Source organism: Cnephaeus nilssonii, assembly GCF_951640355.1.
Source record: "Cnephaeus nilssonii genome assembly, chromosome: X".
Lineage (NCBI taxonomy): Eukaryota > Metazoa > Chordata > Mammalia > Chiroptera > Vespertilionidae > Cnephaeus > Cnephaeus nilssonii.
This window is the reverse complement of record NC_137071.1, coordinates 120,196,648-120,220,530: the sequence shown is the minus strand read 5'-3', so window position 1 is coordinate 120,220,530 and position 23,883 is coordinate 120,196,648. Positions and strand designations below refer to the sequence as shown.

Genomic DNA, 23,883 nt, shown 5'->3' with positions numbered 1-23,883 from the left:
TCCACCTCTGGGCTTCTACCTGGAACACTTGGTGTGCTGGCTTCTCTTTGTTTTTATTTTTTTAGTCCTCAGCTTATTATGAAGGTCTTCCGTGTCTACCCAATAGAATATCCCTAAAATTCAACTTTCCAGAAGTTTCTTCCTTGGCCTCCCCAAATATTCTCCTCTCTCAGAAGATGTCCTTTTCACCTAATGGTGACACCCCTCCCTCACTCAGCTGGAGTATCCTGATCATTCCTTGTTAAACCTTCTTCACCCTTTAGGGCCTATCTCCAATGTTATGGTCACTCCCAAAGGCCTGACCAACCAGGTAGGGATTCCCAATAACAAGCCTCTGGACTCCTTCCCTGTGATGGCTCCTGTGTGGGCATTGTCCAGCCTGTCCCTGGTCAGATTGGAGGACCAGCGAACAAATCCTATGTACTCCCATAGCTACTTATGCTTCAAAACCCCAGAGGCCCTTGAAATACTATGGGTCAGAGGCCCAGCCCTATTAGCTACTGGCAAATGGGAGTGTCCAGCCACACAGAACTGGATGCCAGGGCCATATGTGCCACCACAGCCATTCAGGTGCTCACCTGGCCTCCAGACAGAAGCCACCAGCCCGTTACAACAACCCCTGCTCAGGGACAGTGGCCTCGCTGTATCCAATGACCCTCTCCCCACACTACACTGTTGCTAAAAGGAAGCCTCCTCCATGGCCAGCGACAGACCTCTAAGGCTTCCCTTGCTTACACTTACCTCTTCGCAATGAATGGGGCCTGCAATTCTTGAACAGGGCTTCTGGAAAGGAGATAGAAAGGTAATGTGTTGGGCGGAATCCTGGAGTAGACAGGTGACATCATGACCACTCTGCCCCAGTGTCCTGGGCTTCTCTCCCATTCCTAGCACCTTGTCTGTCCTAATGGAAGCAGCCAGATCCCTCAGTTTTCCAGAAAGTACATCTGAGAATCTCAGAAGGTCCAGCTAAGAGGGCCCACTCATCCCACCCTTCACTAGGCAGAGGAATAGCGAAGCCCTGAAGGGACAGAAACTGTTCTAAAGCATGGAGCTGGATGGTGGCTGAGTTGTGTCTCTTGCTGTGCAACTCACCCTGTACTCTTCTTGGCCGCTGACAGGACATAGGAGCGCTCCCGGGGAGCTGTCTTCCTCACCACACTACTTGCAGCTTCTGACCTGCAGTGGCAAGGGGGCATCTGGTAGACAGGTACTCAGGATGGCTTGGACCACCACAGCAAGGCAAGGGATCAAAACCAGCTTAGCACCTGCTCTGAGGACCACTCAGTGGAAAGTATAGACCAAGGGAAGGGAAACCCTTGTTTATCAAGCAATGAATGCTACCAATCCACATTGGATCATTCCTTACACCCCAGGAAGTTGGGTACTAGTATCACCCATGATTTACGGATGAGGAAACTGAGGTATGGGGAGTTGCAGTGGCTTGCCCAAGATCACACATTTAGCTGGTGGCAGAGTGGACAGTCGATGCCAGGTGGCCTGGCTCTTCCCCAGTACCTTCCAGGCTAGGGACCCCTGCCACTGTGAACTCTGCCCTTATGATTGCCCAGCTGCCAGGCCCTCAGAAGGGGCTTTGCTCTTTTTCCTGAGCCACAGAGGGGATAGAACACATTGGGATTGGGAGGGAGGTAGATTGAATCTGGGGAGCTTTATTTCCTTGGGTCCTAGCAACTGCCCAAGCACCCAGCCTCACTTTGGGGTGAGGGACATTGGAACCTCTGGAGCCTGGCCCTGTGTCCCAGGCATGCAGGCCCTATCCTGACTCTACACACACAGCACATACATAGAGGGCTCTTCTGAAGGTCTCCTTTGCTGCCTACTTTGGTCTAATTTGCTCAGAACCCTTTGTAAACAAACTGATATAAAGTCCTGAAGCACATCCTTTCTACCCTCTGTCCACAGATGGGGCTTTCCCCCATCACTTGTAATCTAGGTGCTGCCTCATAAAATGTTCATAAGAGGTTCCCCTGAGCTGGCCCAGCTACTTGGATGATTCTGGGACTCAAGGGATGACACCTGTTGCTAGCAGCCACCTTCAGCCCACAGGCCAGCAACGGTGTCCTAAGTGTTGTGCATTTCATCACCCCAACTGGCACAATTCCTATTTCACCAGACTGTGCAGACTTGGGCCCAGCCCTGCCCATGGGATGCCCAGCGGGTACTGTTACCTCCGCTTCTGCTCATCAGAAGAGAAGGGCACATCCTCCTCTTCATCTGCCCCCGAGGCTGAGCTGCGCCTGATGTTGTAGGGTGCCCTGGAGGACGGGGAGTGGGAGGGGTTGAGGATGCTAGCAGTTATGGCTCCTCCTTCCTCCACCCCTGCACCCTGTCATAGGCTGCCACTCTCAGCAGCTTGGCTTCCTGACTTCCAACAACTGCCTCTGGGCTTTTGCTCATGCCACTCTTCCTCCTTGAGAGCCAGCCCTCCTCTCCCTGTTCCAACCCTAACTGTCCTCTAAGACCCAGTTCAAGCCTCACCCCTTCTCCAGAAAGATACCCTAGCTCCGTGGTCGGCAAACTGCGGCTCGCGAGCCACATGTGGCTCTTTGGCCCCTTGAGTGTGGCTCTTCCACAAAATACCACGGCCTGGGCGAGTCTATTTTGAAGAAGTGGCGTTAGAAGATGTTTAAGTTTAAAAAATTTGGCTCTCCAAATAAATTTCAATCGTTGTACTGTTGATATTTGGCTCTGTTGACTAATGAGTTTGCCGACCACTGCCCTAGCTGCTCCATGTCACTGGACTATGATGACAAGGAACAAACAATATAAAGACTGGGGGTAGGGGGTGGGCGGGGTTGGGATCCATGGGCACAGCCTACAATTCAGTCCAGAGCCCCCATCCCTGGGCACACAGGAGAGGGCCTTCGGTATGGGCCATAAGTGGAACCCTAGAGGGAACCCCAAAGATTTATATTCAAAAGCAGCTCAGATTTAAGCACAAAATGCCCATAACTGATAGACTGCCATGGCCAGAAGCATGCTTAGGATAATCAGGCCCTAGCCCAGCCTGGCCCTGCCTGGCCCAGCCCAGGCTGAAAGCCCAGCCCAGAGTATAGAGGCATGTCCAGGAAACACAGTCAGCCAGAAGCAGTCCTAGGGCCATGTTACCCTTTCCCCAGACCCACCACCCCCTTCTACAAACTTCCTACAGATCCTGCTTTGCCTCAAATCAGAAGTGCAGTGTGCACAGACATCCAACTTTCTGGGACTTGTCACCCTCTGGTGGGCTCCAGGTCATAGCATCAACTGGCAGGGAAGTCAGGCCAGCAGGACTAGCACTCTTAGACTGTGTGCTCAGAGGCAAGCAGCCCACTGCCCTCAGAGGGCCAGTATTTGGGCTCATCCCTTGGGCCTATCCCTTGGAGGAGGGAACTGAGCTGGGTCTGCGATTGTATACTCACAGCTTCTTGTAGTCCTCAGTGGTCATCTTGTAGCCAGAGGAGGAGGGGCGGAGAGACCCAGAGGGAGCTGCTCTCACCAGACTGGCCATGCTGCAGAAGCAAGGAGTTTTCATGTGCCCACCCCAGGCCCCTCTTGCCTCCAGATTTGCCCACACAGCCTAGCAGGCACATGGGGGGTGGATGAGAGAACGCTGGTGGCCTTTCTTCTATGCTCCAAGTCCTGCCATTTACCTAGAACCTTTGCAGCACCCTGAGCAGGGAATCCCTCCTGCCAAGAGCAACCCAATTCCCTTGATCCTGCCTTTCTGATGGAGTGTGAGTTCAGCCTGACAGCAAGGTGCCATCTCAGCCTGCTGGGAAGGTGGCTGAAAACAGACAGCTCACTTTGGTCAAAGCTCCCTGAAAATCAGGACTGGCTCAAGGTCAAGGTCACTATTAGTGGCCCAGGGATTCCAAGAGACCAGAGGGCCCAAACGGGCCATGCACTCACCTGGGGGCTTCCAGTATCTCAGGTGCAACTGCACCACCCCCCAACCCATCTCCTCTGGTCGCTCCTGTGTTGCTCTCCAAGGCCTTACCCTACACAAGGACAGAGCTGCCACCTCTCACCCCCTCAGTGACAGGCAGAGTACTCTCTCTGCCATGAGCCTGGCCCAGGCCCTCACAACTCCTCACTGGCAGGCTGGCCAGCACCCCATGGACACACCTTTTTGGAGCTCCGTTGGCCTTAGGAAAGTGCTGCTGGGGCTGGGATGAGCTGTCGATGGGCTTGGTGAACACGCCCCTAAAAGAGAGCCCAGAAGAAGAAGCCCATTAAGCATCCAGGGAGAAGCCAGGGGGCAGTGCAGGTGGGTGTGGGGAGGTGGGCAGGGTCCTGCCATCACCTACCGGATGATATAGCCAGTGGAAGCCCTTGTGCTTGAAGACCTGCCAAGGAAAAAGAAGGCATGAAGTGAATTGATGCCCTGCTGGAAGGCCCTAATTTTTCCTGTCCCCAAGGACAGCAAGTTGGATTGGCTGGTAAGTATCCCAGTGCAGTCAGAACAACAGGAGCAGGGGTGGCCAGGAGCTTCCCAAGAAAGCCAGCCACTATGCACCTCTAGCCTGGTCCCTGCTCTGCTCTGCCTGTATCTCTCATGCTCCCCAAGAAAAGTACCTGTGGCTGATTGTTCCAGGCCTAGCCCAGCATGGTCCTGACTCACAGTAAGTGCCTGGAAGGTAGGTGTCCCTGGCTGGGCATTTGCTGCAGAGGTGTTCCCTTAAAATTCTGGCTTCTCCTTGGCTTACCAGACCCCAGCTATCTCCTGAGTGAGAGCTTTTCTGGGATTGCTAACAGCCCTCCAACCCTCTGTTTTCTTTCTTTCTTTTTTTAAAAAAATATTTTTATTGATTTCAGAGAGGAACGGAGAGGGAGAGAGAAATAGAAACATCAATGATGAGAGAGAATCATTGATTGGCTGCCTCCTTCACACCCCCCACTGGGGATCGAGTCCGCAACCCGGGCATGTGCCCTGACTGGGAATTGAACCATGACCTCCTGGTTCATAGGTCGATGCTCAACCACTGAGCCATGCCGGCCGGGCAACCACCCTCTATTTTCGAAGCTCACCCAGCTCAGGCTGTACACTCCGTGGCCAGAGGGTGGGGCTGAGGACATGGCAGGCAGAAGCCATGGCTCCTGACCTACACTCCACTCCACATCTCCCCCACCACCCTGCCTTTTCTAGGAAAGTTCATGAGGGCCTAAGGGGCAGAGCCTAGGCATGAGTCAGCCAAGGCCAGTTGATTGTCCCTTGCCCTCCTCTGGGGCTTGCCCTCCTCCAGCCCCTGGGACACCCACAACACACGTCTTTATGGAATTTGGGGACCTGAGGGCATGGTGAAGGCTAAGTCAGTGGCTGGAAAGCATTAAGCTCCATGTGCTGAGCACTTTCTAATTGGGAACAACCGAGGGCACTCAGATCTCAGGGGGTTGGAGGTGGGAGCCAAAGGCTGACAGTGAGGACAGGAGATAAGGACTCTGTCCATGAACAGAGGAGCTTGGGACTGAGCAGCAGGATTGGGTCTAAGGGGACTTTGTGCAAGCAGGCAGGCAGGGCAGCACAAAGCCCAAGTGCTCTCCATCTCAACAGACACTGTACTTGACTGAGGACAGCCTCCTGGAGGTGACCAAGATCCAGGATCACTTAGGGAGGGACCAGAGAAAGAAAGGTCACTTGCACCCCTTCTAGCCACAATGAGCATTTATGGTTGAAATACCTGTGTGCTGGGGAGGCTAGGCCATGGCCCCTTGCTGGCCCTGGACCCCCCTGAGAAAGAATGAGAGCCCAGGTTTATGTAGACTTCTGGGCTCCCTTGCTCTGGGCCCTGAGTCACAGTACCCCAGGATGTGCTTTCCAGATGCACCCCCAAACTAAAGCCCATGATGAGAACTGTACCTCCAAAGTAAACAAGCTTCCCCAATGAGTAGACTATCTTTGAACTGTCCGCAGGTCCTTGCCAACCTCACCATTGTATGTTCATCTCTCTACTTGGGTTGTACCTGTGGTCCCTGCTAGGATGTCAGTTCCCTGAGGAGAGGGCTGTCTCCTCTGTGCTCAGCATAGGACCCAGTGGGTAGCAGGCACTAAGTCATTGAGAGATGACGGACAAGGCCACAGTTACCAAAGGCAGCCTCTGGGGCTAGCAGTGAATTTGGACCCCTTCCTTCCAGCTGCTGCTTCTGTCTCTACCACCACCTGAGAAAGGCCCTGGCAATGTATTCACTGCCAATTGCCAGCTGTTTAGAGCAAGGATCAAGCCTGAATTTTTGGCTCCGTACCCCCTTACTTGTCAGGAGCAGTTCCTGTAGATCTGGGCAGATGTTCTCACGCTTCAGAGCCTCCCTGGATACCTCTTTGCAAAAGTCTTTGAAATAGAGAGGGGATTATTCCCTTTGGACAACTGTCAAAATGTGTCATCCTGAACGTGGGAGACAGTTGTTGTAAATGTGTGAGTCTCCCCTGGCATGCCAATTACCAGGTGCACTCAGCAATCAGGGCTACCTAGGGAAGGAGTCATGTGCGACTTAAAGCACCTCCCAGACTTAAAGCACCTCACTCCCAGCAGGGGGTTCTTAATGACAAAGTTTTGATCACACTTGGCAGGTGGAACCATGGAGGCCCAGAAGGGGAGGCAGCTGGCCCAAAGGCCATATAGCAAGGCCCGGAAACTGGACCCAGTGACTCCTCCTTTCCCTTTCCCAAGGGAGAGCAGAGCGGGAAAATTCATGCTTCTTGTGGATTTCAAATGTCAGGCTGCAGACCCTAATGTCCCTTCTCAGCTCAGGCTCCATCCCTGTCTCCTGAGGACTGCAGCATGGGTCCCACCCACCAGCCATCTGGGTACCATTTCTTACCTGGCCTTCGGGACCTCCCCAGGTGATGAAAAGGATGTGGCACGACTCCGACCAGAGGGCAGTTCTCTGGGGAAAGAGAGTTCCCAAAAGAGTGGCTCCCAGGCCCTGAACTGTCATCCACCCTATGGACTCCCTACTAGAGACTGCCTGCTAGGCCCCAAGGCAGCTGAGGGAGGTGCCGTACATGCACCCCAAGAACTTGGCCCACCATTCCCATTTCACCTTCTCCTTCCCTGGATTGCCTCCACATTCCACAGGCACTCACACATGTATACCCCAGCACCCAGGGCTTTCCTGCCCTGTGACTTTGATTGAGTCTTTCCCTCAGCTGCATTGCTTTCCCCTGATCCAACCTCCCCAGCTGACCTATGGCCACATTGCCTGGCTGAGCTCTGAATGGGGGAAGCCCCTCAGCATCTCCAGGTCAGGACAAGACTTGTGGATCACAACCCCAGCCCCACCCATTGCTGTTTGCCCTCACGACCTCCTGGACTTACAGGGTGTGGCCCTCTGATTCATCCTGCTTGGTGATCCAGCTCTTGTCCCCCTTCAGAGTGGTCCGCACCTTCATCTGCCTGAGGACGTTACTGCGTTCCTCCTCGCCTGCTGAGAGAGGCTTCCCTGACAGGGGCAAGGTTACACAGCTTCAGAAGGGGAGCCCAGCCCCAGGACCCTGGGCTTCCTTTTCAGCCCTCCCAACATGCGTCTCTCACTCTGCTACCCAGGCAGTGCTCATGGCCCTGGCAGGGCCAGCCTGGGAAAAAGCAGCCACATACTGTGCCCGGGACTGCAACAAGAGGGAATCTGGACCTCACCTTTGGTGCTGCTTCCGAGAGCTGAGATGCTCATGGTGTCTGCTCTACCAGTCACTTCTCAGTTGATTCAACAGGGCTCCTGGGGCAAAGGCAAGCACATGGCTGTCACTTCATGCATTTATAATGGCTTGCAGGTCACCATGTGCCTCCTGGCACACCAAGACCACCCAGCCTGTCTTTTGGGCATTGGGAAGCAAAAACTCGTGGAGTCCTGGGTGGCAGGTACATTGAAGAGCATCCACAGTCCCCAAGAGCGAACACTTCCTGGATCTGCCAACACCAGGTGGAACAACCACATATCTTCCCAGGGTCATTCACCTGGGGAACAAGGCACAGACTACCAGGATCTGTCTGAGAGATGGCTGATGAGGGAACAGTACAAGCCCTCCTAGAGCTCTAATGGCCAGAATCCAGGCCCCAGAATGTGTGGGGGAGAGAGTGGCAGCGAGGGAACCTTCACAGTGCCACACAGAGGGCAGGCTCTCTGGAGGCCGACACCCGTAGACTCAGAAGGATAGACTGGGGGAAGGGCGGGGGCTGTGGTCAGCAGCAGTTTTGAAGTTGGACCATCTCTCAGTACTTACTAGCTGCCTGACAGACCTTGGGCAGGTCAGCTAACCTCTTGGGGATGCCTCAGTGTTCTTATTTGTAAAATGAGAGTTTTAAAAGTCTACCCTTGCCCAGCCAGTGTTGCTCAGTGGTTGTGAACCTATGAACCAGGAGGTCACAGTTTGATTCCTGATCAGGGCACATGCCTGGGTTGTGGGCTCCATCCCCAGTAAGGGTCATGCTGAAGGCAGCAAATCAATGATTCTCTATCATTATTGATGTTTCTATCTCTCTTTCCCTCTCCCTTCCTCTCTGAAATCAATAAAAAAATATATTTTTTAAAAAATATTATAAAATTTTTAAAAGTCTACCCTTCCTGATTGCTGCGAGGACAGAATGCATTAATGTCTTGCAAGCGACTGGCACCCCCTGGCACAGCCAAGATCAAAGGGTGTTGAACAGGAGCAGTAACTCTCAACCTGCCCTCCCTGGGAGAGGGGACTGTGGGTGGTCCTCAATCAGCACAAACATGGCCTGGGGGTGCAGCCCTGTGTGGTTCAGGAGTTGGCTCTATCTCCAGTGAGGAAAGTCCAGGGCCCCACTGCCAGGGCCCTTGGTGACCAGGCAAGGGTGGAGATCTAGTAAGGGCTTGCTGCTGTGTCTGGGAAGCAGGCGATGTCCTATGCTCTGCTTTCTCTTCCTCTCTCTGTCTTCTAACCCTGCTCTCACTCCTTGTCTCCTCTCTGCACCTCAGCCAGGTGTTGCCCTCCTGTGGCCAGTGAAGGGCTGTGGTGGCCTCTGAGGCCTTCACTGCCCATGAAGGCTGTTTGTCGCCTGAGGGCCTGGGGTGAGGAAACCAGTTCTCCAGGTTGGGACTGGCCTGGTGCTGCAGGGAAATGGAAGGCCTGGTGCTGCAGGGAGATGGAAAGCCCACGTCATGGATCTAGTCACAGCCCTGACCTGTCACAGCTGGCCTCTTGGGTCTCAAGAGAGGAATTGGAGGTTCAGACAAACGGGCATGATGAGAAGCAGGAGCCCTGGCCCTGCCTACACAGTCCTGAGGCAGAGCAGTCTTCCTCTAAGGGGTCTGCCACCCTCTGGGCCCCTCCAGGGCTAGGCTTGAGCAGCTGGGCCCTGCTGCCAGCTGGCAAGGCCTGGACATGTTTCCATGGAGGTCAGGGGTACACTAAAATGGGCAGGGCAGGGGGCCAAGAACAAACCAAATTTGCCATGTCAGCAAGAGCTGGCTTTCCCATAAACTGCACCAAATGAGCAGCCCAGGAGGCCTGAGCCTGCTGTGTGCCAGGAACAGCACCTCATCATCATGCATGGGCACCCTGCGTGCCCAGCCCCTGCACCAAGGCAGCCACGTCACAGTTCTACTGAGCAGAACACATACCATAGGTGATTCTCACATACCCAACTGTCTCATCCCAGCAACCCATGAAGTGACCCAACTGGGCAGGGCACACAGAATCGCCTCCTGAGATCTTGGTTCCTTGGTCTCCTGGTGCTGCTGACTGACTGTGAGACCTTGAGCGAGTCCCTCACTCCCTATGGGCCTCAGCTCTGGAACTCCTACTACTCAGTCTTTAGGTTTCTTCAGAAACTCATCAATCTTCTCCTGATAAACCTGTTGGCCACATTGTCTAGAAATTTTCTGAATAATTAGAACCAAATAAAACACGTCCCAAATCAGGAGGGACTCACACACATGCAGAATGACAGAAGCAGAGGGGCCATTGGGGACTCCCAGGCAAAGGTCTCCATTCAGACCCACCATCCCCTCCCCTCTTAGAGAGCAAAGCAGAGCAGCAACCCAATTAAGAGGCAGCTGGGAAAATCCTCTGCAGACAGGAGCAGCTTTGGAGAATGGGGAGCTGACCACTCAGGAGGGTGTTTCCTGGGCAGCTCTCACACACTGTGGGTGGGCAGATCAATAGGGGCATCTTTTTGGAGTACAAATCTCCATATGTTTTGAAAACCTTAGAAAGGGCAAGCCTGTTGATCCAGCAGTTCCCCTCACTGTCATATCTCCTAAGGAGACAACTGCATAAGTGAACCAAGTATACAAGAGGGCGTCATCCCAGCATTTAGTGTGATGGTGAACATTTGGCAATAATCTAAATTCCCAAGTCATTTAAAAATATATAATGATCCATCATTCAAGCACACACTATGCAGCCATTACAAATGATATTGGCATATATGATACTTAAGCCTTCGTGTGTATGGTTTTCATATATCATTATGTGAAAGGCAGCTTTTAAAACAAGATGTGTAGGATGGTGCTATTGACTTAAAAATATCCTATATAATAAAAGGATAATATGCAAATAGACCGAACAGCCGACCAACTGGAACAACCGAACAACCAGTTGCTATGACATGTGCTGACCACCAGGGGGCGTGTGCAAAGCATTGTGGGCGTCAGTCGCAGCGGGATGGTGGGGCAGGTGAGTGGGGCACCAGACCAAGGTGGGGTGCCGGTCGCTGTCATCAGGGTGAGCCTCTGGTGGTTACTGAAAATTCTTTGCTCCTGCCAGCTCCAGCCCCACTCACACCCGCTGCTGGCACCAGAGCCCCTCCAGGTTTCCCCACCTCCCCCTGCTCCTGAGGGGCGATCTGGGCCAACAGCTGCCTCTCGCACCCACTGCCAGTGAGGGCCCATTCACACCCGCTGCTGGCACCAGAGCCGCCTCTCGCACCCGCTGGCGGTGACGACCCCGCTCACACCTGCTGCTGGAGCCAGTGTGAGCGGGGTTGCACCTGCTGCTTGCACCTGCTGCTGGCGCTAGCCCCAATGGCTCTGCGCCATCAGCGGGTGTGAGTGGGGCTGGGGCCATCAGCATGTGGGAGTGGTGGCAGCGAGAGTGGGACTGCCGGCAGAGAAGGAACCAGGGGATCACAACAGGAGGGGCTGGGTGGAGGCATGGAGGATGGGCCAAGACCCACCCCTGTGCCCACTGTAACCTCGCAGACCACAGTTCCTTTCAAGGTGCACAAATTTGTTCACTGGGCCCCTAGTCTATATAATAGAAGCTCAGTGACCATTACGACCAGTTGCTATGACGTGCACTGACCACCAGGGGGCAGATGCTCAATGCCGGAACTGCCCCTGGTGGTCAGTGCACTCCCACAGCTGGAGCGCTGCTCAGCCAGAAGCCGGGTTCATGGCTGATGAGCGCAGCAGTGGTGATGGGAGCCTCTCCTGCCTCCATGCCAGCACTACGGAGCTGCAAACCAAGCAGTAAGGAGCGAGCAGGTGGATGGTTAGGAGGGAGGGATCCTGGATTGTGAGAGGGATGTCCAATTGGGCCTAAACAGGCAGTCGGACAACCCCCGTGGGGTCCTGAATTGTGAGAGGGCGCAGGCCAGGCTGAGGGACCACCCCCCTGCATGAATTTTGTGCATCAGGCTTCTAGTATTTACATAAAAATGCACATGGGAAAAAACACCTGAAAGGATATATACCAAAATATTTGGCTCTTCTGTAGTTCTAATTTTTCTATCACAAATGTGTATTGCTTGCATGATAAGAACTAAAGAAACAGTGGTTTAAGCAAATGAAATGGGAGTTGGGGCTGCTTGGATAGCAAAGAATGGGTCTCAAAAGCTACTAAAAAGATGAGATGTGAGGAGAGTGTACAAATGCAGCAGGCTACTATAACATTATGTCATATCTCAATTAAAATATTACTAACTTGTGTATACATTTGATTAGGATCTCATATATTTATCAATAAAAACATGTTTATAATGTACAATTAAATGAAAAATAACTTCTAAAACAGTATCAATAGTATGATCCCATTTATGTAAAAAAAAAAAAGGCAAAGGGAACATTCTTAAATGCTATACACTAAAATGTACAACAATCAGTTAATGTACCAAAATCTTCTAAGAATAATTTTTTAGATGGTGGAATTAAAGATTATTTTAATTTCTATTTTTTGCTCCTCTGTATTGCTAATTTTCTTATCATGAATGTGTATTGCCTATGTGATAAAGACTAAACAAAAGTGGTTTAAGCAAATGATGGATCTCAAAACTGATACTAGGGGAGCAGTACAAAGGTAGGGTCTAGATGGTGAGGAGAGTGTATGGATACAGCTACAGTGGCCTTGGGAATTCTCTCCCTCCTGCCAGGTGGACATCCCAGGGGTGGGTGTGGGGAGGGGAACCCCCTTGCTGTGCTGTGCTGTGCTGTGCTGTGCTGCACTGTGCAGTGTCTTGCCTCTGGCACACATGGCCTCTTCCAGGAGCCTCCATCCTCTTTGCCCACCAGATCAGGGTGGGGGGAGAGCAGATGGTGCACTTAGAGTCTGATCTCAGTCCTCAGTTAGGAGGTCACAGCAGAAGCTGCCCCAGCAGCACAATGCAGAAACACCCCAGGAAACAGGAGGCCAGCTTCCCTCACAAAGGCAAGGGGCAAAGGAGGACAGAACGACTGCATTTTGCAGGTGCTGAACACAACTCCCCATCCTCAGGCCTCTCCCCTCCCACCCTCCTCAAGCCACCCCCTTCCCCTCACCCCCACACCCAGGATGTCTGGCACTGTTCCCAGGGAAAGGAGACCATGGAAGAGGGAATGCTCAAAGCCTGGATGTTGGCAGTGATGGTGCAAGAAGACTTGAGTACCAGGATGGGACCCTTGGCCCTGCCTTTCCATGGGGTCCTGTGATGTGGGTTGCAAGCATGCTAATAAGACAGGCACCCAGTCTAGGGGTCAGGACAGATATTCCCAGCAGCAGGTCTGCAACTAGACAGCAGTAAGTTTACTGTCATCCACGCTTCACCATAAGCAAAGGAGCTGGAGTGGTTGGGCAACTGGTCCCAGGCCACACTTTCAACACTTCCAGGAGGTGGGGGGTGCAGCTGGAATCAGCCACAGCCATGCAATAGCCTTGTTCCCATGCTTCATGGTTGGGAGTGCTCCTTGGAGCAAAATGTCAGGGTGCAGGTGGCCCAGGCACCCCCTCAACTGACATTTGTGCACTTCTCCCAAAGCCGAACACATGGCCTCGGCAGCTGATTTGCACCTGCTGGAGGGAGGGGACTCTTGGACTTGGGCCAGTCACACACACAGTATCCATCTAGCTGCTCATCCTGGTCCAGCCACTATCAATTCCATGCACTGGGCCCCAGAATCCCCTCCATGGAGGGCAGCCCACTCCCCTGTGGGCTCTACTTCCACTGTGCGCCTGACATGCAAGATACCAGCCAAGTTCAAGAAGACACAGAAGAGATAAGCTGCTCTGACTGGAGCCCCTGAACCTCCCCACTCACCCCATGGAGAAGGTGGAGAGTGAAGCAAGATGAATGAACGCTGGATCGCTGGATTGTTACATCCCCAGCCACCTTTGAAAGCAGAACCGGAGACCCCTTGCTTGCCTGGGGCCTTCCAGTCTTACACTTCCCTTGGCCCATGAACCCTGCCATTCAGAAGGGTCACTTGACCTGAGAGCAAAGACATCTCTGCTCCTCATCTCTAAGTGGGCTCACTTGGCTATGATGCCGTCCCACTCACTAAGCCTTGGTCTTCTCATCTGTAAAGTGGTGCTGAGCTACCAAGCTTGTGGACCTGTTGCCTAGGTCTCTTCCAAGGCACCCCCAAGCCAGAGCATGTGCCACTTCTGAGAATTTGGATGTTTTGATGCTGGTGGGTGTCCTCATCTCCCAAATGGCCTGTGTGAGCATATCACTGGTCAGGACAGCCACTCCATGCACCCTGTGTCTACCTTGATGAGAAGTCTTCTGGTTCCTTAGGACTTGCCATATCGCCCTGCTTAGGGGCCTGTCCTGGGCCATCAAAGGGGTGGATGGCTCATCTTCCACCTTCTACCCCAGCTCTCCCTCACGGTGCATATCTGGAGCCTCACTAGACACAGCCCCACTAGGCAGTACCTCTTTCTGTGCCAACTCTGAGCAAGACCTTACACTGAGACTAAACTAGCCTCTCCCAGTTCAGAACCAAGTCCAAACACTCCAGAGCAAACCAGGCCACCTCAGACACCAGGTGGGTGCCCCTAGCCCACCTTCCTGGACCTTCATCCCCTTTTTATCTCTCTCTGATTAGCCTGCAGATGTCTCTTGAGGCAGGCAGGGGGAGATGGGGACAGGTCCTCTCTGATGCAGATGGCCTCAGAAGGCCAATAGGCTTGCTCCCACTGCACCTTCCTCCCTGCTGAGCAGTCTGTCAAGGCTGCCCAGCAACCTCCCAGGAAAGGGGCCTCCAGCTCTGATTGGACAGACAGAAGCGAGGAGCCAATGAGGGGGTCCAAGGAGCCACAGTGAGCTCGGTGTCGTCAGTGGAGTCAGAGCTGATGCAGCAGCTAATGCTGGCAGATTAGCAGGAGGGTGGGAGCCCGGGAGACGGAGAGGGGGGAGTCGCAGACAGTGACGCAAATGCTTGGCTGATGCGTGAGGAGACATAGATGGAGAGAGAAACAGCAGGAGGAGGGGGCACCCCGTAGCCCACAAGGACGTGCTCTGCAAGACTAACTTGGAGAATGTTTTCTAGAATAGCCTCCCTTCTTGACTCCCCAAGTTGTGCACACCTTTTCCAAGAAGGCTTCTGTGACTTTGCCCTAGCCAAATGGTTTTTAACTTCAGCCCAGGAGGCATTTCCTAGAGAAGCCTTCAAGTCCCACAGCCCCCTGACTCAGGGACATAGCCCAGTCCCATTCTTGGTCACACTACATCTGCATTTCTCACTAGCCTGGAAGGAAAAAAGATCCATAGGAGAGAGGGAGGTATAGAGGTGCAGAGCCCACCTCGGGGAGAGACTGCAGCAGCCGGGGGCATAGACATGGATGTGGAGGACCATCGACATGGTGGCTCTCTCTGGCCGCCTCATGCTAGCCCACTCCAGGATTAAAATGTCCTCTCTGCTTCCCCTGCACAGATGGAAAGGGCTGGCTTCTTCCAGACAACTGGATGCACACAGAGGATGGGGCAAGGTAGCTGGAACTGCCATCCTGGTCCCCCTGAGCCCCTGAACCCCTGGCCTGGGATCTTTGTGGCAAGGGTTTGTGTGAAAGGAGATAGCAGGCTGAGCGACCGCCCTTCTCTCACCCTGGGTGGCAGGGGAATAGGGAGTATTGGATGTCAGGCAGAGACCTAACTAAACTGGGAGGGAAGAGGAGCAACATCTTTAGCTTGCTTCCCAGGAGCATGGAATATCGTTGCACATGAAGGAGACACACCCAGGGGGCATGGGTGTTGGGGCTTGTCTGAATGTGTGTGTGTGCTGGGTGCTGGCTACCATGAGGGAGCATGAGTGGGCACATCCTAGGCAGAAGAGCAAGGGGCAGGGCTTCCCCAGAGGTGAGCTGTGACACTCTGCACCCAGGGGGCTGAGCGGAAGCCCAACTGCATATGCCCACATGTATCGGCTTTCCAAGGGGCCCCTTTCCTGACTGGCAGGGATCCACACAGTTCTGTCTCTTTGAACCAAAGCCAGCTGCTCAGCTCTGGGTGGACCTCTTAGGTATGGGCACAGCATGTGGGGGCCCAGTGGGACAGGGCGAGAGTATGCAGCTCAGAACACAGCCCATGCAGCCAAGCCCGGTGACCAAACATGAATGTGGCAAATGACATCTGGATGAAGCCATCAAGGCCTTGGGCGGCCCAGTGCAGGGGCTGGTTGCTGGACCAACCCCAGACCACGTTTTAATGAGCAGTTTCATGGGGCTTTGGGGTATGGAGCTCTCACAGAGGCAGAGCCCCAGAATAAGGCCTCCTCTGCCACCTCAACAGAAACCTAAGTGCTTCCATCTGGGTCATGAGGGGAGAGGTGAAGTGATGACAAGTCCTTGTTGCCCAGCAACTTGTTCCTAAGATGAGTGGACCAGCCAGTTCTGATTGTTCAGCTGGTTGCTACCAGGGGTCTCAGAGTAGACAGGTGGCCTAGTGGAAAGAGACTCCTTTCTCTCATGGGGCCTTGGCTCCCTACCATTGCATAAGAGTATCAATGATTAAATAATGGAAAAACAAAGCCTGCAAGGGGGACCCAAGCTGTCACACCTGTTCCCCTCTGGGTCTCCTCTGAGAGCCTGAGTTGGTCTCTACAATCCAAAGGCTCCAATCTGCCAAAGCCACCCTCCAAGGCTGTGCCCCTCCTCACCTGTGTGACAGTCTGACTTGCTGGGACCTGCCCTGGTGATGGGGGATTCTCAGCATGGGGGAGACGCCTGCCCATTTGCACTGTAAATGTTCTCTTTGAATAAAGAGCCTCCAGTGGCCCCAGCATTGGGGAAAGGACTCAAAGAAAAGTCCCATGCCTTAGAGCTACCTTCCAGAATAGACACTCAGGTCCTCTTTGGGTGTGTTTTAATGAAATGCATTTGAGCTTCAAGGTCAGGGTCCTCCCTTGTGCATAAGTGCCCCTGGGAGGCCCTTCTCAAGTTCTTTCAGGGAAATGAGCTGTCCCAGGATTGGGGTGGTCTGTGTTGCCAAGGAAAGGATGACACTGACGTAGTCAAAGCCCACCTGCTAGAGAGCCCTACCTGCCAACCAAGGGGCGCAGGTGTCTTCTCTCAGACTGGCCTTCCTTAGCTCCCCTCTGTAGCCGGTCTGGCAGCTGCCAAGCCTGAAGGGGGCAGCAGTAACCCAAGCTGAGTCGGTGGTGGGGACACTGCTTGTTCAGAAGGCCTCAGAGACAAACCAGCTGGGCCCATCAACTGCTATTTCATAGGAGGGGCACACTGGTGCCATCAGAGATGTGGAAGAACTTGGTCAAGGTTGCAAAGCCACACATCCAGACTGTCTTCCAACTCAGGTGCAAAGGAAAGAGCACTAGAAAGGAGTCCAAGTCCTGGTTCTGTCAGAACGAGTCACTGGAAATTTCACTTACCCTCTCTGGCTGAAGATGAAGCCCTTTTCTCAAAGTGCTCCCTGACCCTGGCACCTGGTCCTGGTGGGAAGGCATGAGCTTCAGTGCAGCCCTCTGCTCATCACCAGTGACACAGGATGATATTCAGTGCTGTCTTTCAGGGCCTCCATCCCTATCTTGTCTTCCCTCTGGAACATCCCCTGGAGGTCAAAGGTCCAGCATCATAGGGAGAGCCCAGGCTGAGGGGCAGGGGTCCCATGAAGGCTGCAGCAGGAATTACCACAAGCCAGGCTGAGAAACACCTGAATACAAAGATGGACAGTGCCGAGGCCTCAGGCAGGACATGGCATGGAGTGTGAAGGGGCTGGGAATGCTAAAAGTCAGGGAGAGTGGCCTCCACCCCCTCCTCAAGTGCCCTTGCCCCCTTTCCCTCAGTCCTTTCTCAAGGCGGGCACTTGGCAAACTGTTTCAGTTTTGACCCAGGCAGACCTAAGCCAGCACTCAGGCAGCTGACCCGATTCCCCAGGCCAACAGGGTTGGAATGATCAAATGTCTCATTTTATGAAGGTCTCGTGAATGAGGGCATCCCAATTCCTGGTCTCAGCAGCTGGCAAGAGGGCAGGCGGCAGCAGGTTGCTTTCCTCCGGAAAAGGTTGGAGTGGGCGCTGCTGCTGCTCCAGGGATTCCTGGGGTCCAGAGGGTCTCTGCAGTAGTCGGGTGGAAGGGGTCCTTCAGAGGCCTGCAGGAGTGATGACTGAGCAGCTGGGTCTGCAAGACCCGCAGTCTGCGGCTCAGCACGCAGCTCCCAGGGGCCAGTGTGAGGGGCTGAGCAAAGAACCTTGACCTGCCCCTGATGCTCCAGTCCCGGGGGTTCCTGCCTGGAGGCTAACCAATGGGGCGGCAGGAAGGAGATGCACCACATGGAAAAAAGAGCAGGAGGAGACTTGGGTTGCAGAGGGGAAAATGTAATATGGAAAAAGAACGCATGGGGGGAGTATTTGTAAATGTGCTTTACAGGTAAATGACTTCTGCATGAAAGTCTGGAATTTTACCTCCCCCCATCCCACCCCCAGTATCCCAGAATCTAGACTTCTCGGCGTCAGCGCTGGAGGGCCGCTTGGAGGCAGATGTCTGAGGTGGATTAGCTCCCTCCCAAAGCAGTGGGGAGCTTGAGCCCTGAGGGGACAAAGGGAGCCATGGCCACCTGGCCACTGTCACCCTTGAGCAGCTGGGGTTCCTTCTGGCTCTCCTGTACCCATTTTCTAGCTCTGGGCAGGCTGAACACAAGTGACTACTGGGGGGGGTGACTGGGCCATTTCAGACGTGTCTTGTCTGCCTGGGCCAGTAAAGGGAAGAGCCATCTGAGATATCTCTGTGGATAGCCAGGACTGGGCAGGGTCAATGTGCTGGACACAGCAGGACCCCGGAGCCCTCACCCCAAACAGAACCCCTTGGCACAGCAACCTATATGAGCTATTCTCATTGTTCCTACAGCCTCCTCCTCCCCTGGTGTACCATGAGATGGGGCACTGAGGAACCCTGGGAGCGCACCTATGGGGCCTGGTCTGGCTATGTCCTCCACCCTCAACACCCCAGTTGTCTCTGCAGCCTGGGAACCAAGGCAGTTTTAAGCCTGTCCCAGTGGGACAGAGATGCAATCCCCATCTGCACACAGACAGCCAAGGGAGTTCAAAGGGACTCAATTGTCATGGAGCCCACCCTCACCCCAACCAACTCTCCCTCTCCAGGAATGTCCCTGTACCCTCACTGCTACCATCCATTCGGCCTTTGCCAGGGCAGGCCCAGTGACAGGGAAGTCCCCCCACATCTACACCTGACTGCCATTGGCAAAAGCTAATTCCTTTTGTCCCAGTTACAGGTGATCACAAATGAGGCTCAAGAGGAAAAGCAGTGCCAGCCCCCTCTCCCCACCCACAGCATCTCCCACTTCAGCTGACCTTGGGCGGGCCTCCTCCTCCTCCTCCTCCTCCTGGCAGCTCTCTCCTACCCAGCTCCCTCCCGGTGCCCTCCTTTCTCACCTTTCCCTCCACCCAAGTCCCCGAGTCCCCTGAGCTCCACTCTCACCTCTTATCACTGTCCTCATTTTTTGGATAAAAACATGGAGACCCAGAGAGGAGAAAACATTTGCCGAAGGCCACCTATTCATTTATTCAAAAAGCATTTATGGAAAGTCAGTGCTGGTTGGGTGCTGGTCAGACAGATAGGCAGCTTAGAGAAGCCTTGTGAGGGCACTGCCAGAGTGCTGCATTACTCAAGGAGGTGCCCTGGGCTCGGGTGCCCCCAAAAGAATGAAAGAGTGAGTAGGAGTTCCTTGGGCAGAAGTAGTGAGGCAAGTCCTAGTTTTTGGTTTTTGGGTTTTTGTTTTTGTTTTTATTTTCAGTCTAAACCAGGCACTGAAAATGTTCACCAGGGACACCCGTTCTTGTGATTGGAATTCTTGAGCCTCTCTCCATAGCAACCGTTGGCCACATCACGCTCTCTGGGAAACTGACCTAGTCATCAGAAAGTGGCGTTCTGAGCCAACGATCACAGGTACCAGACCAAAGGGGCTGGATGCGTGCCTGAGGTGTGGCCACAGATGGGGCCAAGGCCAGGGACCACCTTGCACAACCCGCAGCAGCGTGGGGACTGCCCACCACTGATCCCAGTGGCCAGGTCACCTCTCTGACCCAGGGTGTGGCCACAGAGCTCCACAGCCACCTCATCGGTCGCCACCAGCGACCCCAGTTCTCCACTCCCTCTTGAAATGGGAAGCGAGCACACTCCCCATGGGAAAAGCATAGACAATGTTTCTGCAAGTGGCCCTGGGTCCCTCTGGGACACGTGCTTAGGCTGCAGATTCCTGTCTCCCCACATCAGAGTTTGAGAATGACACCCACAGAGCCTCCTGTCCTTTCATTTTCCAGTCCCTTCTCCACCCAGGCCTGCCCCTCCCACTTCTCTTATCCCTGGCCTTCTCAGTTCTCAGTCTTCCCTGTGCCTCAGTGCCTAACACGGGCAAGGGATCAGAAGACACTGGCCAAATACATCTGCGTGTGTATGTGAGATACGATAACCTGGCTCTATTCTTAATCCTCAAATGAGTCTTGATTGAGTTTCTCTCTGTGCCTCAGTTTCCCTTTGGAAAAATGACTGACACTAGCTCTGCCCACCTCTTGACCCATCCATAGCCATTCCTCAGTGGATGGTTAGTGTCACACAAGTGCCTCCATGTCAATTTTTCCCTTCCTGAAGAAAACCACCAGGAATGTTAACAGTGGGGAATCCAGATAAGGCTCCACGGGAGTTCTTTGTACCACTCCTACAACTTTGCTGTGAGTTTTGAATTGATCCAAGACAAACAGTTAAAAATAAAAACAATGAAAATTTAAAAAGAAAGTGAATCCGATTTTAATAGGCATCCAGAAATTACCTAAGAATGAAGTTTTCTGTGGCAAATCATTTAACTGTGAGTTTGATACCACGTGCATCACCGGCACAGACTAGCAGTGATTTTTTTAAACAACCGTTTTTCCTTAGGTGGGGAGACTACATTCCTCCCAACCTGCCCCAACCTCACCCCTGGCCACCACAGCTCCTAGAGGACCACACTGTGGTCCTGTCTCAAAGGACATTCCTGACAGCACTGCCTCTGTGCCGGGTGCCAGCTGCTTGCCGCTATGTAGCAGGTGCTCCTGGCTTCAGCCTTCCTTCTGTACAGGTGACAAAATCCAGGCCTCCAAAGGCTGTGTGATGTGCTCAGGTTTGCACAACTAGGTGGTGGCTGAGCTGGGGTTTGAACCCAGCCTGACCTCCCAGCCGCTCTCTTACCCCGAGGCTGTAAAGGTGCCGCCCTGTCCCACCATTCACTTCCCTGTTGCACTTCAGGAGCCTTCTGCCAGCTCTCTGACCCTTGGAAGCAATGATGCCAACCTCTCTTGAGCATCGCTCTCCGGCGTGTGGGCTCCCTGGGTGTGCTGCCCTTGTCCTGGCATCAGCAGGCACAGTGGAAATGCATTCAGAGTCCCTGATGGATCCCAACCACAAGAACCCAAAGGCCCAGGGCGCCACGTGAGCTGTAGCTCTCCTCTTCCTGGGCCACGGTCCTGTCCCATGCCATGAAGGCCTGGCAATGCGGGCAGCCTCAGGGCTCAGCTCAGAAAGCAAGCTGGTATTTCACATGAGCTGGCACCCTGTGGGCTGTGGCTTGAAGCAAGTTCCAGACCTAAGAGATAAGTCACCCATGGAGGCTGAGTGGGGAAGGGAGGAGGGCTCCCAGCATTGAGCCAGATTGGGGACTTCCCTGGGCATGCGACTGAGGACAGTTCAGGGACCGGGTGACAATGCTTAGGGTGGCCAGGTCCCAGGCTCACCGCTGAAGGCTCAGAGTCTTTTCCCTGCCACATCTCAGGAGGCCACAGGGACACTACAGAGAAATGCAGGGGGCGCAAGGCAGGCTGAGGGAGGCTGAGGCAAAGTGTTGGCTGCCCCTGGGATCGCTGCCCTCAAATTAAGGAGGAACTGAGGTACACAGTGCAGCTGGTAGCTCCTTACTGAGTGGCCTCTCTGTCTCCCAAACTGGACTGTCATTCACAATTTCTTCCCAGGTTCCCTCTGCTCAGCTCTGGGTGGAACATACAGGAACGTAGAAAGAACTGGGTGGAACATACAGAAGCTTAAGAAAAAACTGGGTTTGTTCTTTTGGTCACAAGGAGGAGGTCAGACTCAAGCAGCCCCAAAGGATGTGAGGACCTTGACCTGGTAGCTGCTGAGCTCCTTCTCCTACTTCCAAGCCCTCCTTCTCTAGGAAGCCTTCCCTGATCCTCACAGTCAGAGCTGCTCCCTTGCTCCTGGAACCCACGGCCCCTTGTGCTTATGCCACTCAGAGCCGCAGCATCCAATGTGGTCATTGGCCATCTCTGTAGCTGACTTGTGAGTGTCCCGAGGGTTGAAATGAACAGATCTGGAGCAGCGGCTGTGTGCCTGACCCTGGGCTGGGTGTCTTCCATAAGCTCACTGCAGCCGAGTATGGAACCCCCAGCCAGGCCAGGGCTTCTGAAGGCCATACCAGGAAGGCACAAGGGCTGGGGCTGGGAATTGATGAAAGGAGGGGGTAGAGCAGATAACACCTCACCTCAGAAAGAGGTATCATCTGTTTCTTTCCACACTGGAGTGGCCCAGAGGTGATGAGGCAAACAGCACATGCACTAAGGCCAGCTGGTAAGCTGGCCCAAGGTCTGTGCATCTGTCCTGGCCACTTGCTTCTAAGTGGCGAGCTAGGCCTCTGAGCTGTCCCTGATTTTTCAGATGAGGCAGTGGAGGCCCCCAGGGAGGTAGGACCCTCCCTCCCCAGCCTTCCTCCACAGCTTTATGTGAGCTGCTGAGGAGGAAGTGGGAACCCAGAGCCCCTCCCCACTGTCCAGGCCTATCAGCCTATGGGACCCTGCTCCCTGTCCCCAGGCAAATATCAAAATCAGAAGTCCAAAGAACCATGAAACCAAGGCAAGACTGGGTCTGGGTGCCAGAGGCCTCGACCACTGCTGGGTGGGGTGTGAGGGCTCTTTCTTGGGGTTCACAGACTGTGGTCCTGAGATGCGGCTGCACAACCTTCCACAGTGTCAAGGCTGAGTGTAAATGGCTGAGTGAGAACACAGACAGTTTCTACTGAACTTTGGATGTCCCAGAGCTCAGGCACACCCACCTCTGACTGAATCTGAGCCCCCAGCAGCCCTGGATGGCAGGTGATCTGGCAAGTCACCCCCTTAGACTGACGGAGCGGCCCAGATGCCCCCAGCTTGGAAGTAGCAGGGAAGATGGACAGAGGGAGAAGCTGAGCTTTCAGTCTCTTTTTTGAGTTGAGATTTTACTCTGTCTTTCCAAAGAGGACAGACTCTTGGCTCCCCCTGCCCCCATCAAAACAATCCAGCCACAGAGTCACGCTGGCTGCAGATCCCGTTGATAACACCCAGTGACACTTGATTCGGCGCCTTCTGTCTGAGCAGCTACCTTCCCCATGGCCCTCCAGGAATCTACTGGTTGCTCACAAGCAACCTGCGAGCCCCCTACTCTGGGTCTCAGTTTTCTCATCTATAAAATGGACACAGGGTGAACTAGTCGATCTGAGACTCCCTGATTCTTAGGCCTGCAATTAATTCTCAGAGCACCCTGGCCCCAGGCCATTCACCAACAATCAAACCCTCTTACAGAAAGCGCGAGAGGGCAGAGGAATCAAGCCAGCCTTCTTTGCCTCTCTCAGTCTCTTTGCTCACAGTGAAAAGCAGAAAACCAGGTGCACTGCCTCCCCAGCGGAAGCAAAGGGGGGATGCTTGGAGCTCGTGAAGATTATGGATAGGGAAACTGAAGCCCGGAGTTGTCCCTGTGGTTGTCCCTGTCACCAGCCTTGCTGTCACCAGACTGGGCAGGGGCCCGGTGCCCCCTGCTTCCTCTCTGCCGGGCTGCCCCGACGGCGACTCGACAGCCCTACCTGGCACAGGTGCCCAGCTCGCGTGGCGGGCGGAGGGTCTGGCGGAGGCGGGGCGCGGGCTCCCTTGGCCAGGCCAGGCGGCGAGCGCGGGGCGCGGGGCGCGGGGCGCGGGGCGCGGCGGGGAGCGCGCAGGGCGGCGAGGAGACACGGACTGGGCTCCGCCCGCAGGAGAACAAACAGGTTTTCTCCGGCGCCCGGAGCCTCGCCCCTCGCCCCTCCCCTCGGCCGGCCCCCTTCCTCTGCCCTCTCCTGGGGTAGGTAGATGGGCCTGGCACATTCCGCACATTCTCCTGCCAGTGTCCTGGCCCGCCCGCCCCTTCCCGGACCCGCCCTGCGGGGCTGCAGGAGAAATCAAGGCCGGGGCTCCCCGCACCGAGCCCAGG

The 23,883-nt window shown here is 54.2% G+C and overlaps 1 protein-coding gene across 5 annotated transcripts in view; it reads right to left on the bottom strand.

Moving 5' to 3' along the window:
- Positions 1-23,674, bottom strand: part of ZNF185 (zinc finger protein 185 with LIM domain) — a 70,158-nt gene extending 46,484 nt beyond the window's left edge. For 3 of the 5 annotated variants that reach the window (XM_079764865.1, XM_079764861.1, XM_079764863.1), the window contains exons 1-10: positions 23,501-23,673; positions 7,632-7,710; positions 7,314-7,437; positions 6,817-6,882; positions 4,308-4,346; positions 4,126-4,203; positions 3,420-3,509; positions 2,187-2,273; positions 1,093-1,176; positions 742-783 (exon numbers count right to left, since the gene is read on the bottom strand). In XM_079764865.1, the coding sequence (XP_079620991.1) occupies positions 742-783; positions 1,093-1,176; positions 2,187-2,273; positions 3,420-3,509; positions 4,126-4,203; positions 4,308-4,346; positions 6,817-6,882; positions 7,314-7,437; positions 7,632-7,665 (644 nt within the window). In that variant the 5' untranslated portion in view covers positions 7,666-7,710; positions 23,501-23,673. Of the gene's footprint in view, positions 1-741; positions 784-1,092; positions 1,177-2,186; positions 2,274-3,419; positions 3,510-4,125; positions 4,204-4,307; positions 4,347-6,816; positions 6,883-7,313; positions 7,438-7,631; positions 7,711-23,500 lie in introns of all 5 variants that reach the window. The other 2 variants (XM_079764864.1, XM_079764862.1) reach the window with 2 other exon arrangements.
- Positions 23,675-23,883: the final 209 nt, after the last annotated feature.